The sequence below is a fragment of the Dermochelys coriacea genome, chromosome 2, assembly GCF_009764565.3.
Source record: "Dermochelys coriacea isolate rDerCor1 chromosome 2, rDerCor1.pri.v4, whole genome shotgun sequence".
In the NCBI taxonomy this organism is placed as follows: Eukaryota; Metazoa; Chordata; order Testudines; family Dermochelyidae; genus Dermochelys; species Dermochelys coriacea.
In genome coordinates, this window is record NC_050069.1 from 41438835 (window position 1) to 41455296 (window position 16462).

Consider the following 16462-nt stretch of genomic DNA (forward strand, 5'->3'; position numbering starts at 1 on the left):
TTTCTTGCAAAATTACTTTGGTAACATTGTAGTCAGGTTTTTTTAAGCCCCCTTAGTATAAAACTGATTTTGTCTATTAAGGATGCAACCACAAATCTATCTCTGAGCATAATCGCTTTTACACAGTCTTTCATGAAAATCTGTGGAATATAAAATTCACTAATACACCTTTTTATTCAACCAGGGAACTTCTTCACCAGCCCACTCCTATTTTCTTAAGTGGATTTAGTGCTTTTGAATGATTCTAGATTCACAGCCCCAGAAACAGAAGTACTCTGTGTATCCACAGACCCCTTGTAATTTGCCATTGTTCTAAGACACAGCCAGTGTTCCTCAATTTTGGGTTGGAGACTAGGATCTCCTCTAACGGGGGCAGATACAACTCCCATGGAAAATCTCTCCCATTCACTACAGTGGAAGTTTGATCAAGGTCAGGGTGAAGAGGTAATTCAGAGTTTCTGTCCCTAGTCTTGCTTAAAATGGTTTTTCAAAGGTGGACCTTCACTAGGAAGCACCCTGCGAATACACAGGCCTGCAAACAAGCTTTAACTTTTATTCATTAACAACCTGGGCTGAATTTGAACTGAAGCATCTTCCCTTCTTTAAACACTGTGTACAAACTTGATGAAGACTTACTCCCTTTCCCCACGGATAACCAATTGCAACAGAAACTTCTATTGCCCTATAAAAATGGCATTGTCCCCTTTAGTAATGAAAGAGATGTTTATTAAATGGACACCTGACTTCTTTAAACCCCGACATTTATTTTCCTATTAATATTAATGGGATAGAGGCCAAGTTTCGTTACTCTTCACTATCTCACCCACCAAATGACACCTTTTCCTTGTGTTCCCTTCACCCCCCTCATTGGGCCCCAAATAAAAAAGCAGTCTGCAAACAAACACATCAAAGTCAGTACAAATTTGTGACTGTATTTCAGCTGCATAGGAAATGCCCTCAGAACTCTCATGTGGGCAAAATACTTATGCTTGGAGCATGAGCAATCTGAACAGAGGAGGATGTGTAAGAGCTGCCAGTGGATTGAGGTTGTATGATCAAATACATGGAAGGTGTCTCTTCATGCACTCTAGAATTTTTCTCAGGGCCTCCATGTGTTTTTTTGGGGGTGAGGGAACAGAATGGGGTACAATTAGAGCTCATCAGAAATTTTCCTTCAAAATTGTTTTTCAATAGAAAATTAGGTATTTGACTAAATGGAATTTCTAACCCAAAGTGTCAGCTTTCTGTGGATTATTTTTTTAAACTGAAGCCTGAAAATTGAAATATTTCAGACAAAAACCAAAATATGTTGATTCTGAAATGCCACTGCGGTGCCTCATGAGAGTTGTATTTCAGTTGCCTCATCCTCCCATTCCGCTTCACGGCCAGGACTCCCCTGCTGGACATCATTCCACAGGGTGCACTGCAGCTGTGCAACTCCCATGGTGCACCACCTCCCCTCATCAAGAGGCAAGATCGTGATGCATCATGGGAGATGTCATCTGACCAGAGAGCCCAGCCTCTAGAGGAGAACGGGATACCTGAACTATAACTCCCATGAGGTACTGCATCAGTATTTCCAAATCAAAATGTTTTAGATTGGGTTTAGATTTTTTGCCAAAAAACTGAAATTTTCCACAAGGAAAAAGGCATTTTCCCTACCTGTTCTAGGTAGAGCTGTAACACCAGCCCTCTTGGTTATTACTTCTTACACTGTGCAGAAGGGCTGGTGAGAAATTTGGCTCTGTATTTGAGACCATATAGATTATTATTTATGTATGTATTTGCAGTAACATAGTACCTAGGAGCCTTAGTCATAGACCAGGACCTATTGTGCTAGATGATGTACAAACAGAACAAAAAAATGGTTCCTGCTCCAAAGAGTTTATAATCTAAGAATAAGACAAGAGACAACAGATGGATACAGACTGATGGGAGAAACTGAGATAATATTAGGCAGCATGATATGCAAGTATCACGCACTAGCAAGACTAGCATAGTGAAAACTGCATATCCACCCAATAATTATACATTCTTGACTATCACCTGCTCACTCCTTTTAGTGATTTCAGTGCAGCCGGAACTCTATTTTAGAAGCTCTGAATGACCAAGGTCATCAAAATATCCAGTCACAGCACAATTCTAGGTATAAAACTAAATAGAAAATAATCACCATGCAAGTAAATAGTACTTCTGCCCTGTAGAAAAAGGTTATTTGCCTATGTTATACTGTACTGTTGAAATAGAAATTAAGACATTTGGAACATAGCCAGTGTTGACAAACTTTCTTGCACTGAGACTAAGCCAACCCAGATTATGCTTTACAATGTGCTAGGGTTTTTTTGTTTGTTTTTTCGTATAGCAGGTGATCATGGCCCAAATCCTGCTTGCTTTACTAATGTGTGTAATTCTACTAAAGTCATGCATGAGTTAGGCAAGCAGAATTAGACCACATCTTGTGTGAAAGGGAATGCCAGTTCCTCCTGATACTAGTCATGCTTAGTTGCACACAGTTTTATTCTTAAACTGTCTTAGAAGCCGCTTCATGGATCACCTAGAAGGAGCACATTCCTTTATGGCCAACTTCACTGGGTTTGTGGCTTCAGCTTCATACAATTGCACTGCCACTTAGGCTACCCTGGGAAATTTTTTTTTTCTTCCTGAAAAACCCTTTGAGATAACACCAGAGGGTTGTAGTGCTAGCCACCTAGACTATATATTAACTTCAGAGTTCCTTGATATTTTTTCGGGTGGATTTATTTCGTGGGGTAGATTTTTCATCATTTCAAACCAGGGCATTTGATTAAGGAAGCATCAAGCGAAAGTAGAACAGTATTAGTACAAAGTACCATGTCTGCAACATCAAACTGAAACTAATTTTAAAAAAAGACGAAATTTTGACATACCTGGAATTTGCAGTTGACAGGCCCCCTAATTACTCAAATTTCATTCTATGTATTAACACAATGAAAGTTTCTATTTTCATCTGTTCCTAATAATTAATTTCCAGAAATATGCTCATCTCCAACTGGCATGCCAAGCAAATCAAAAGCCCTATTACACAAGCAAGCTGTGGTGGTGTGGAATTATCCTCATGGGGCTTGGAGAACTGGGGAATGCTGCAGCTTATGGATTTGCTCCAGCCACTCTTATAGCTCCATTAGGATGTGTATCTGTCATAGGTGAGCTGGTTTTCCATGTTTTATTTATGTAGATATTTTACTAAATAGTTGTTAGTGAGAAGTATAAGAAAAATACAAGAGGAATTGCAGAGAGAAGAGAGAATTTGGGGGGAAGTAATGCTATTACAGTCTGGAAGTGAATGAATCATACAATTGAATAGGATGGAAATTTAAAGTAAACCCCTATTTAATGCAAAAGATCCCATATTAATCTATCCCATAGTTTGGCTTAGTGGTCTAGGATACTTCTATGTAGAACTGCAGTACATGTTGGGTCAATATCCAGTTGTTTGAGGTACCCCACAATGGGTCCTGAGCCGAGGCCCATTGATGAGGACAGAAGTCATTCCTTTGACTTTGGTGAGCTTTGGATTGAGCCTTTTGTGCTTACATACTTTTCTCTGTCTGTCTTATACAGTTGCCTCTCACCGTGGCATCAGGTGGCTTTCCCTGCTGTCCCTTGCCCATCACCATCCTCCATGCAGACTTATGCATGGCCTCCACACAGACCCTTTCTGGCACTCCCTTCTCCCTCTGCCCTATGCTCTACTGTTGGCTCCACAAGCACAGCTGCACTAGGAAGTTTAAACAGTGCTGAGTGGCTCTCCTGAGCCCTTGCACCAGAGTGAATGCCAAGTTGTGCTTTTCCTCAGATTAGCGTCTTTGGTTCCTTCTCTTTTTCAGGAAGTTTATTAAGTGCATAAACTGTTCTACCTCCTCTGATAGAAGCCTATGTGATTAGAGAGGCCTACAAAATTCCAGAAACCTTCACTTTGTTCTGGGGCACTACTAATGCTGCCATCTTGTGCTTTCATAGGACAAATCAACAGACCTTTCAAATAATTATTTATATCATGGGCCTTATTTTATTATGTCTTATTCCATATTTAGAGCCTTTTATTAATGCATTTAAGTACCCAATCACTACAGGGACTATTATTTTTATAATTTTAGTTATGGTGGTGGTATTTCATTTATATTCTGTTTCTTCTTTTCTGGGGAAATTTATTTTTAAACAGTTTTGTCTCATCTGTACCAGTGGAGATTACAGTAGCTAGACTAGCATAGCACAGAAGTTGTAGCAATAGGAATTGTCTGGTGCAGCTGCATCCCTTAATAACGTTGCTTCACATGCAAAACTGAAGCATCCAGTGCAGCCGTATCAGGATCCAGATACACCGGAGGTCATCTTGAGACCAGAAACAGCATGTATTTCATGGACTGTCCCTTTCTATCAGTTTTCCTCCTAGAATCAACACTTCTGAAAATGATACTGCATCCTGGAGTCTTTCTTCAGACTCTTTTTCCCTGCAGACTTTCTGGCTGTAGTGGAAGGATTCATTCATGCGCATGCATGTGAGGGGTGTGTGTGTGTGTAAGAAGGGAAGGTGCAGGCAGCTTACTGTACTCTATAACATTAAAATGTTCCTGAGTTTTGGCATCAAGTCCAACTGTACATTAGAATGCACAGTCCTTGGAAGGATTTACCATACAAGGAAATGAACTATTTACCTGAGGATCAAACAATATGTTGGGCTGACACATACATATGGGCTTTGTAGTGGCAATAGTAATAACTTCAGCAATTGCAAATCTTGCCAGTTCCAGATGTACTGGAAATCTAAAGAAGCATTGTTCAGATAAAAATCAGTATTAAAAAACTACCCAGCAACCCATTCGATTTTAAATAGTGTTTTTTTTAAAATTTCTTCATTCTACTTTATATTGTGTTTGTTTTTTGCACTTTATTCAGTTTGGACAACAAAACTAGATCTGGTCAGTTTCACATTCTTTGTATCTTTCTCTGCACCTACCTTTGCAGAGAAATGTTTTCATTAAACCATCTGTCTCTATTGCTTCTCCTGCTCCTCCTACTCTCAAAAAATCATGGAAAACATTTCCATAAACATTACATTATTCTCACTGCCCTGCCTCCCACTCTCTTTCTTTTTAATCAAACCAAAATTTGGTTTTAAAATATGAATATCCCTTCAACACTTTATATTCCATTCCCTTCTACCCACTCTGAATATCATTTTCTTAAGCAATGTAGAACTATGAAATTATATATTGTCCAGCAAACACATTCATCTAGCAATTCTGTACCTTACTCTGCTTGTTTCTCCAGTACTTAGTTTGAGCACAAACCATTTTAGTTAGATAACCTCTCAACGATGTTAAAGAAAGGAAAGTAAACTGCAAATGTCAAGAAAGAAGAAATAAACTACCAGATTCAGTGTGCTGATGAAGTCAACACCTCCAGTAATATTTCCTACCACTAGATGTTTTCTTACTGAAACTACAGCCATGGAAACAGTATTTTGTGAAGTTTAGGCCCTTCTTTCGAGCTGTGATGGACTGATCAAGTCAAATATCGCCTTCTGCTAATAACTGGGCAAAAGTAACTCCTAGAGCAGGTCTTCTAATAGAAGAAATATTTTTCTCATTACATTTCAGCTAGTTCAGGGGGGAAGGGGGTCATACCAAAGCTGGCTTCAATTTTGCACTGAAGTTGAATGTGCTTCTTTCCATAGGTCATAGTTCAGTATTAAGATTGAGAAATTAAGCACTCAAAAGTAAAATTTCCTAAATTTATTTGAACAGACAACCTTACCTCTGCCCTCTTTGTGCGTATTTTTCAAAATATCATCCCTCTGTCATGAATCTGTCAAATAAGACAATCGGGCATTTCTTATATTCTTACAGTACTTATAATGGACCTGCTCCTAGGATTGGATACGCTGTGTGTTACCATGCTCTACTACTACATATTACAGATTATACGTTTAAAGTGATGATCTGAACATTTTGTTTTCAATTAAAATAAAAACTCTGTGCCTGATCCTATGAGGTGGTGACATTAGTGAGTTTTATAGGAGGCATCCAGCACTGTGAAGATGTGGGCCAGAAATTGGGCCTATAATAGTAATTTTTTAAAAAATAGATTCAATCCAAGAAGACCAGACCATGTTTTTGAGTGACACAGTGGGAATATTCTTTGTACAGTTGTAATGATGTGAGCTCTTATATCTGTTCAGAGTTTTAAATAGTTTGAGCCGATAGCTGTTCTCTTCTCCAAGGAAAGAAAACAGTACATTTTAATAATGTATTTTTAAAAATAGATCTTAAAATAGCATTTTTATTTTTTTAAACATTAAAAATAGTGTTTACATTTATTACAGGTGATTCTTTTTTCTTCTTCAGGCTTTCAATAAATTGGCAGGAAATAAGGAGAGAGCTGTGATATCAGAGGCCATCTTTTATACAGTTCTTATCACTCTATGAAAAATTGGTTTTATGCATAATCCACTAAGATTGGCATTGCTGAGATGCTTTTGCATTCTCATATATCCATTCCCAAATGGCTTTGGGTCAAGAAGTTTGTTCTGATACTTTAAAGATGATATAGTTGAAAAGAAGTTATTTAGGGGAATGGTTCTCAGACATTTTTGTAGAGTGGATCTCTGTCGCATGGTCCACCTCCTCTCCCATTTGTTATTATGTAACATCCCTGTGATAAATGAGAACCTGTGGTTCTGAGAACTCAGCTAAGAGCAGCCCTGAAATAAGTCTCCAGAAAGTTTTATTTCATAATTTTTTAAAAATGCATTTATTCTTCTCATTCTAAAAGAACACATAGCTGGATGTTATAGTTTTCTGTGTAGTTCCCTGTCTTCTTTCTTTCTTTCTTTGTAATTCAGGATCTTGAATTAACTAAGATTTACAGTTCTCTGTTGATATCAGCCTCCAATATTTTGGTTACTTTTTTGATGGAAGAAGAAGCTAGGTATGAAAAAGACCTTTTTCTGACATCTTGTCCACATCTTTCCCTTTCTGCCTCTGGCACTCAGTCTTCCTTGACGTGCCACATCTTCAGTGTGTAATGGATAGGAAATGACTTATTTGAATGACTTTTCCACCTAATGCATCCGATGAAGTGAGCTGTAGCTCACGAAAGCTTATGCTCAAATAAATTTGTTAGTCTCTAAGGCGCCACAAGTACTCCTTTTCTTTTTATTATTTGAATGACTTACTTTTGTAATTCCTCCCTTTCATTTGTGTTCAGGACAACATTAATATCTATCTTGCATGATAAAAACAGGCTTGATTGGCCAATTATCTGTTATGTACTTCTTCTTACACTTCATGAGCAGAATGGCACTGACACTAAGAAATTACATCTAACTTCTTGTTTAATTTTGTGTATGCATGCAGTCATTGTTTCATTTTCTTCCTTTTGTGATATGTCTTGACACAGGGAGAGATCCAGGGCTTTATCTAATCTGTCTAGCCAAGTGTACATAAGAGCATCCATCACCATAGTATCTAAGTATCCCTCATCAAAATGAACCATAATAGGTCAGTAGTCTAATTTTTCTCCCTGTTCCTAGTTATTTACTAGCTCCATTCATGGAGTGGCATATTTTAGGGACATAGGCTGATGCAGTGGAGGTTAAAGAATGACTCTGTAGCCATTCTATGACCTGGGGAGAAAAATTCTTTTCCTATAGGCCTCCAGGAGAGATACCCTTTGCAGTATCTAAAGTCTGTGCTGGATGAAAAGATTTAGTACTTACTTATTCAAGAGGTTAAACAAGACCAGAAGTAATTAAAAAACAATGAAGAAAGTTGGTCCCTCTGCAGTGTTTGAAACTTAAACACTGTAGCACTAAGAACCTGAAGACAGATCCTCAACTGGTGTAAATTATCATAGCTCTACTGACTTCAATGGGACTATGACAATTTACATTAGCTGAAGTTCTGCCTCTTGAAAATGAAATTGACAGAAGGGCTTAAATAATGCCAGGTAAACATTCTTTCACATTTCATCTAAATTGTTGTTAGTGATGTTGCAAAACATACAGTTTTAAGTTATTCCCCCTTAAATAATGGATGTGATCTTGTGCTTGTTCTAACCAGGCTTAATAGACAGAGAGTGTGAGTTAGAACTTCACTTCTAGGTCACACATTACCAGAAAGTTATTGACAAGTGGGAGAGATTTCACAGCAGAGCAACAAAAACTGTGTGTGGGTGTGTGTGATCTATTTAAAAAAAAAGTAAATGAGCTAGTCTCAGATATGAAAAAGGGATCTGGAAGGACAGTTTACAAATATTTGAAAATTATAAACATACAGAAGAGAGGAATTATTAAGGGTAATACATGGGAATATAATTCGGAGTAATAGGATGAAATTTAGAAAGGGATAAGATTAATAAATGGGAAACAGCTTACCAATGAAATATTACACTGTGGAATAGTCTCTAAGGAGAAAAAGTGGTGGAAATCTCATCACTTGGATCTTTTAAGGTTAAATTGGTCAAAACACTAGAAAAAGTACTGTAGGGATCAATCCTGCATTGACAGAGGGATGGATTGAATATTCTAATATGTGTTTTTTGTCACCAACTTCAGTGATTCTATATTACTCCTTTTTAAAAGAAAAACAAAAATAAATCTAATTATACACTCCATATCTGTGAGATGACAGTTGTTTTTCAATCACTGCTCGAACTATTAATTGTTTATTAGTGATAGACATCAAATTTAAAATGATTCTCCATTTCTACTTGTGCCACAAAAATTGAGGATAACCAGACACAGAAAAATCCTGGGGAAAATCAACAATGGTCTAAACTAATGAATGTAGCGCTCTACATTTCTTCCTGATTAAATGTCTAATTGTACATCATGCAGAATAAAAAGTCTTCCAAACATTTCTTTCAGGGAACTGGAATTTGTATGCTGTAGCACTACACTGATAATGAATACAAAACAGCCTATATTATGCTGATGCATGAAAGACAAGGTTGTTTCAACAGAACAATTAAGCCCCTGAATTAAGATTTTTTTCTTTTGTATGCAGTAGTTTTTGCCTAGCATGACTGTGATACTGCAGAAAATCATAAGTCTTGCAGTGCAATAGTAACTGTTTTTGAAGACTCAGTCTTGGATTTTTCAAGCCTTTAGAAAGTGCCCATATTTTCCATGGGGTCTATCTTCTCTGTTTTGTATGTAGCTCTTACTAATGTCTAACCCAGGGTAGAACGGAGCTCAAAGACTCCTTTAGATATATAATTTTAAATCAATGAGATCTTACTTTGTCCAGGCCAAATTTTACTAGGTTCTGAGCATTAGGACAAAGTCTTCAAAAGTGCCTAACGGGACATCTATAGGTCCTGCAATCAGGAGGTATGATTGCAGTATGTGTTGATGTACCCAAGCTAGCTTTGATCTAGCTAGATCAAAACTAGCTTAAATAACAATAGCTGTGTGATGTAGTGGCAGCATGGATGGCATCTGTTCAAGTAGGTACCCTGGGTCTTGGGCGGGAATGGCTGGCCTGTGCAGCCACCATACTGCCACAAAAAGAAAAGGAGGACTTGTGGCACCTTAGAGACTAACAAATTTATTTGAACATAAGCTTTCGTGAGCTACAGCTCACTTCATCGGATGCATATTGCCACAGTTTCATTGTTATTTTTATTTGAGTTAGCTAGATCAAAATGAGCCCAGGTATGTCTGGATATGCTGCAGTCATACCTTCTGATTGCAGTGAGACATATCGTCAGTGGAATTCTCACAATGCCATGATCCCAGGAGTTGTGGCTTTAAGAAAAACACCAACATTTATAAAACTCATGATAAAATTGCAAAAACTGGCAACTCTCCATCTGAGTAGTCCCACTGATGTCAATAGGAGTACTTATGTGCATAAAATTACTCATGTGTATTTGAAGAATCAGGGCTTAAAATTTATTAACCCCCATTGGTGTTGGAGACCCTCCGTTCCCCATTCACTTTCATGGAAATTGAGGGCATTTGGCATCTTCCAAGAGGTACTCAGTACCTTGCAGGGGTAGGTCACAAATCTTTTTGTTCTTTCATTTAACATATTCATTAACTTCTATGAAAAGATCACAGGCTCAAAAAATCCCTTCTATTCCAGAAGCATCAGTTCATTAAGCAATGGTTCTTTGTTGTTATAGCAACTGTCTAGATAGATGGCCGGATATGAAATTTAAAAGAGCTGTGATTGCAGGGAGAGAAAGAGAGCAGTAATTCAGTATCTGGGAGTGGAGAGGGGGGGCTCCCCCATCCACACCTCCCCCCCATCTTTTTTTTTTTTTTGCTTGGTTGGCTCTGGTTTTACTAGGTGTTGCTTGGATACCAGTGTGTTTTTGTTCCGCAATGCTATCATCTTAATCTTGTGCAAAGGAAGCATAATCAGCTAAGTAGCTACATCTTCGAGATGCACTTTCAGAAATAGTTTCTTTTATCATTATTAATGGTTTAACTAGACCTCCATAACTCTTCGTGTCATTTACATTTAAGCTGCGTAGAAAAATGTTGTGTTTCTGTTGGGAGACTTTCTGTGGAATGGATGAATGCTGAATGCTGATTGTCTTGTCGATCTCCTGATGTTCGTGGAGACCTCACACTGATTTTTTTTTAACAAATATTTTGCAACTCAAGAAATTATTTGTACCCTCTTTCTCATGCATGTTGCTATCTCCCATGCAGCAGGTCACAGGCTGGATATTTTTTCCTTGTCTTCTGCATTTGAGCATATGCTGATATTGCATTTTACAACCATTAGGACAAGCACTATAGCAGAAACAATGATACTACTTTGCATTTCTTTAGCCAAAGATTGTGCGGTGTTTTACAAATATTCAAAATATGCTTGGCAGCTAGGCACAGGTGATTTGTTTTGTCATCCATGAAATGGAGATACTGAGGCAGAGAAATCAGCAATGAGAGGTTAAGTGATTTGTCCAACAGTCAAACATGAAGTTCATGGCATAGCCAGGAATAGAGCCCAGGTCTTTTGAATCACAATCCTGTGTTCTAGGCACAAGATCATCCTTCCATCCTCTCCCTCTGTAATCATTCTTGGAATTTCCAAGTGAGCTCGTATTCCATCTTTCTCCTCCTTGTATCACCTCTGCCTCCTTCTCTCCTCAAATCCCTTTCTCTCTCTCATTCTTTCTCTTAAATGAGAGGTTTCCATTAAGTTCTCACCTCCATAGCTCCCCCTTCCCCAATAGTGTACTAGAATAGAATAGAACCCCCTTCCCAGGTTGTCAACAATTTCATGCTGTTCCTGGCCTTGACTCATCCAGCTGTGGTCCCTGCCACTGCCACTTCCCCAAATGAAGCAGGACTGGGAGCAGGCATCGGGGGAAGAGGGATAAAATAAGAGAGTTGGCCAGGGAAAGGAGTTGGGTCTCAGAAAAAAGGATGTGGTTGCCCTGAGTTGTGACTAACTTCTCCCAATACTCCTGACTTTGCCTTCCTCTCAGAAGCCTTAAGGTCCATCCCGCTACTCATCACAGGGCCCCTTAGAAGACCTTAAAAAAGTGCCTAGTCCTGCAGGTGTGTTACATGTTGTTAATTTTCAAATTTCAGCAAATCACAATGAGTCTCCTAGTCAGTAGTGCAGATTAGAAAGTTTGTCCTATAATTTGCATGTTTATAATGGCTTTCATCCACATATTTCAAGGTACTTCTGCAAATATTGTATACTTTAAGCAAGTGTTATCATACCCCTGTACAGATGAATAAAGAGAAGCCCAGAGAGATTCAGAGTTACACATGGCCATGATCTGGGCACAGCTGGCACAGAACCGGTCTATTTCTCCTGGGGGAATTCTGCACCACTACACATGTGCAAAATTAATGTGTCCCACAGATTTTTTTGCTTCCCTGAAGAAAAATGACTTTCTGACAGGGAAGCAAAGGGAAGCTGCAAAAGCAGTCACACAAAACTCCCTAGCAGCACAGCTATATCATTCAGGCACCGGGAGCAGCTGACAGAGAGGTAAATCACTGCAGGGCTGGGGGCACCCAGCCAGTGACTCCTACTCTGAGCTGGGATCAGCTGCTAGTCCCAGCTGGGCTGGAGGCAGGAGAGGATGGGACTTCCTCTTCCCCTACAAGGAGTGGTTGGGGCTGTGTCAGACCCACACCCAGAAGCCTCCCCCAGCTGCAAGAAGCTCAGCATCCTCCCCTGCTTCCTGGCCCCATCAGTCCTCAGCAGTGGGGGGAGGGGGTCACTATTGAGGGTGCTGTCCTCCCCATCTGCCCAAACCCCATGCATCTGGACCTTCCATACCCAGACGCCCCCACCAAGCCTCACCCTGTACATCCAGAATCCCCCTCCCTGCACCACCCTGAGCCCCCACATCCAGACCCCCAAGCCACTGACCCCCAACTAGCTGCACCCAGACCCCCACTCCACCAAGCCCCACTCCCCCAGCACTCAGGCCCTCTGCTGAGCCCCACCCACTTTCACCTGGAAGCCCCTGCAGAGTCCTATTGCCCCTGCACCTGGAACCCCCCAAACTAGCCTCTGTGCATCCAGATCCCCCACACCTAGACACCTCCCCCCACTGAACTGCCTGCACCCAGATTGTCCCAGACAGAATCGTCTCACTCCACACTTGGATCCCCCCACACTGACCCCCTCCACGCTTGGATTCTGCCTGGTTGAGCCTGCCTCCCCCATACCTGATGTGCCTGGTGCAGAGGGGCAAGGCCTCAGGGTGTTTCTGAGGCAGGCACAGGCCTTGTGCTGTGTCAGGATTGGGAGCAGCCTCACCACTGAGTCCATGTCCCTGGGGTGGGGGATGGGTCAGGCTACAGGGTGATCTCCCACCTTCGTACAGCCAATGGCCTGTACTCCTCACTGCCATCTAGAACCTCTGCATTATTTATTGACAAATAATTTATTTATTCCCTCAGGAATAGTCTACATTCAGTTTTTGTGCTGCTTGAATTTTTTCTGATGAAGCTATAGTGATATAGAAGCAATGTCCACATTTGGGTGTTGCAATGCTTGAACTGCATCTGTTTCAAATGGATACAGTTAAAATGGTACAAAACCTGTGCGTAGACCAGCCCTAAAGACAGAATTCTGCCTTCAGTTACACCAGAGCAAAAATGGAGGCTCTTCCAAAGTCAATGGAGTTAATCTGAATTTACACCTACAACATACACCATTGTAAGTGACAGCTCAGTTTGATTTCAGAAGTCTCTGTTCCCAGTCCCTTGATCATACAACCACTGCACTGAGCCTCAATATCTGCATGACAAAGCATACTGCAGCCATCACAGCAATTATTATATGTTTTATGCCTGGCCCATCCCATTTTAATACAGTGCTGTATAAATATATATATATTTTTTCCCCAGGTAGTGCATTTATTTCTGTCTTATTCCTAAAAGAAACCATGAGGGCTGCTGCTATGTTAGGTAAGTAAGCAGTTGCTAACACAAGCATGTGTGGTTCTATGTGTTTAGCAAACTGGAACTCTCAAATTCAAACACCCCCACTTGTTCCAGAAAATGTTTAAAGGCATATACTTTCAAAATTGGGTCCATGTCACAATGTGAAGGAAAATCTTTAGGCTTTCAAGCGATTAAAAAAAATAATCGCAATTAATGGTGTGATAAAAAATATTCATCATAATTAATGCTGTTAATAATAGAATGCCATTTATTTAAATATTTATGGATGTTTTCTACATTTTCAGATATATTGATTTCAGTTACAACACAAAATACAAAGTGTACAGTGCTCACTTTATTTTTGATTACAAATATTTGCACTGTAAAAAACAAAAGAAATTGTATTTTTCAGTTCACCTAATACAAGTACTGTCGTGCAATCTCTTTATCATGAAAGTTGAACTTACAAATGTAGAATTATGTGCAAAAAACCCTGCATTCAAAAATAAAACAATGTAAAACTTTAAAGCCTACATGTCCAATCAGTCCTACTTCTTGTTCAGCCAATTGCTCAGAAAAACAAGTTTGTTTACATTTGCAGAAGATAATGTTGCCCGCTTCTTGTTTACAATGTCACCTGAAAGTTAGAACAGGCATTTGCATGGCACTGTTGTAGCTGGCGTTGCAAGATATTTACATGCCAGATGCTCTAAAGATTCATATGTCCCTTGATACTTCAACCACCATTCCAGAGGGCATGCGTCCATGCTGATGACGAGTTCTGCTCAATAAGGATCCAATGTAGTGCAGACCAACGCATGTTCATTTTCCTCATCTAAGTTAGGTGCCACCAGCAGAAGGTTTATTTTCTTTTTTGGTGGTTTGGGTTCTGTAGTTTCCACATTGCTCTTTTAAGACTTTGAAAGCATGTTCCACACCTCGTCCCTCTCAGATTTTGGAAGGCACGTCAGATTCTTAAATCTTGGGTCGAATGCTGTAGCTATCTTTAGAAATTTCACATTGGTATTTTCTTTGCATTTTGTCAAATTTGCAGTGAAAGTGTTCTTAAAATGAACAACTTAAAATGTGCTGGATCATCATCCGAGACTGCTATATCATGAAATATATGGCAGAATGTGGGTAAAACAGCGGGGGACATACAATTCTCCCCCAAGGAGTTCAGTCACAAATTTAATTAATGCATTCTTTTTTTAAAAAGCGACATCAGCATGGAAGCATGTCCTCTGGAAAGATGGCCGAAGCATGAAGAGGCACATGAATCTTTAGCGCATCTGGCACATAAATATCTTGTGAGGCCAACTACAACAGTGCCATGCAAATGTCTGTTCTCACTTTCAGGTGACGTAATTAAGAAGAGGGCAGCATTATCTCCTGTAAATGTAAACAAACTTGTTTCTCTTAGCGAATGGCTGAACAAGAAGTAGGACTGAGTGAACATGTAGGCTCTGAAGTTTTACATTACTTTATTTTTGAGTGCAATTATGTAACAAAAAAACTACATTTGTAAGTTGCACTTTCATGATAAAGAGATTGCATTATAGTACTTGTATGAAGTGAATTGAAAAATACTATTTTTCTTTTTTTATCCTTTTTACAGTGCAAACATTTGTGATCAAAAATAATATAAAGTGAGCATTGTACACTTTGTATTTTGTGTTGTAATTGAAGTCGATATATTTGAAAATTTAGAAAAACATCCAAAAATCTTTAATACATTTCAATTGGTATTCTATTGTTTAACAGTGCGATTAATCGTAATTAATTTTTTTGAGTTAATCGTATAAGTTAACTGCAATTAACCGACAGCCCTAAAAATCTTATTTGCATATGAAAATTAGACAGTGATCCAAAATCCTCTACCCTTAGATCTGTAACTTAAGGTTTACATATGGTAGAAATTACTTACTTAAGATCACTCTTTCATTGCATATTTTTAACTCTGAGATGGTATTTAGTATTTTATGAACATGATGCAAATTCAATACAAATGGCTAGGTGATTAGCTGTTCTTTCAAATTAAAGGGTGTTTTTACACTGTAGGTATTACACAAAAATTAAAGCTTCACTTAAAAAATTAGAAGTATTTACTCCTTTATACTAACTTAATCATTCCAAAAATGCAGGAGAGATAATCATGTTGTCAAATGTCTTACTGGGGAGCATGGTCTTTGTTGTAAAAGCAGTAGGCTTTCTGGCTGCGTCAAGGATTTTAGTTGTGTTTCAAAACTGTCTTGCTCTGCATTCTTCTTTTAAAGCCTTGAAGGAATCAAGCATTTTAACAGAAAGAGGCAAGCAGATTTCAGTTTTTGTCTTTTAAACTGTGCCTTCCCAGATGAATTACCCAATTGAGCAGTGCCATTGATATTTCTGGGGACATGTTACTCATGTGGCATGTTGAGCAACATTTAGTCCATAGTGTGATAATTATAGCACCGCTGATGTTGTGCACATTTTTGAGAAAGAGGTTCAGTGTTGTTCCAACAGCCTATAATATTTACTTAGGTTTTGGATCCTAATCTGCCAACTCAGCTGATACACTGAGACTACATCCCTCAGCTGATCATTGCCTTACGTTGCTTTAACTAGCATTCAACACTGATTTATTTTATTTCTGTTAGTTTGACTTTGCATGAAGGATTTAACAATGTTGCTGCATTCCACAGGAATGAGCTGTATAATGAGAAATATGTGATGTTTTTTCAGGCACATAAATTTAGAACAGTTCTGCTTTTCCAAAGAAACTGTGCTGTAGCAGTGCCAGCAATGTCCTGCTGATGTGCTTTGTTTTGTATTCTTAAACCTCATGTTCCATATTGATTTATTGGTTTCCAAAAATGTTTAATGATTACTTAAAAAACAACTACATTGAATTAGGTAAGATATTAGCTAATCAATGGAGCTTCTGAGTTCAGTAATCAGCTCAGTTACATCTAGATATCCCCAGGAACATCTGTGTTTGTCAGCTGGCTATCCACAGGGCAGAAGTTCCAGACTTTTATTAAAAACACAATAATACAAGTTTGACCT

The 16462-nt window shown here is 39.0% G+C and overlaps 1 protein-coding gene across 2 annotated transcripts in view; it reads left to right on the plus strand.

Moving 5' to 3' along the window:
* The window catches only part of NIPAL2 (NIPA like domain containing 2), a 69766-nt gene that overhangs the window by 26519 nt on the left and 26785 nt on the right, over positions 1–16462 (plus strand). For both annotated transcript variants that reach the window (XM_038391058.2, XM_038391060.2), the window contains exons 3-4: positions 3011–3182; positions 13379–13438. In XM_038391058.2, coding sequence (XP_038246986.1) covers positions 3011–3182; positions 13379–13438 — 232 coding nt within the window. The remainder of the gene's footprint in view (positions 1–3010; positions 3183–13378; positions 13439–16462) is intronic.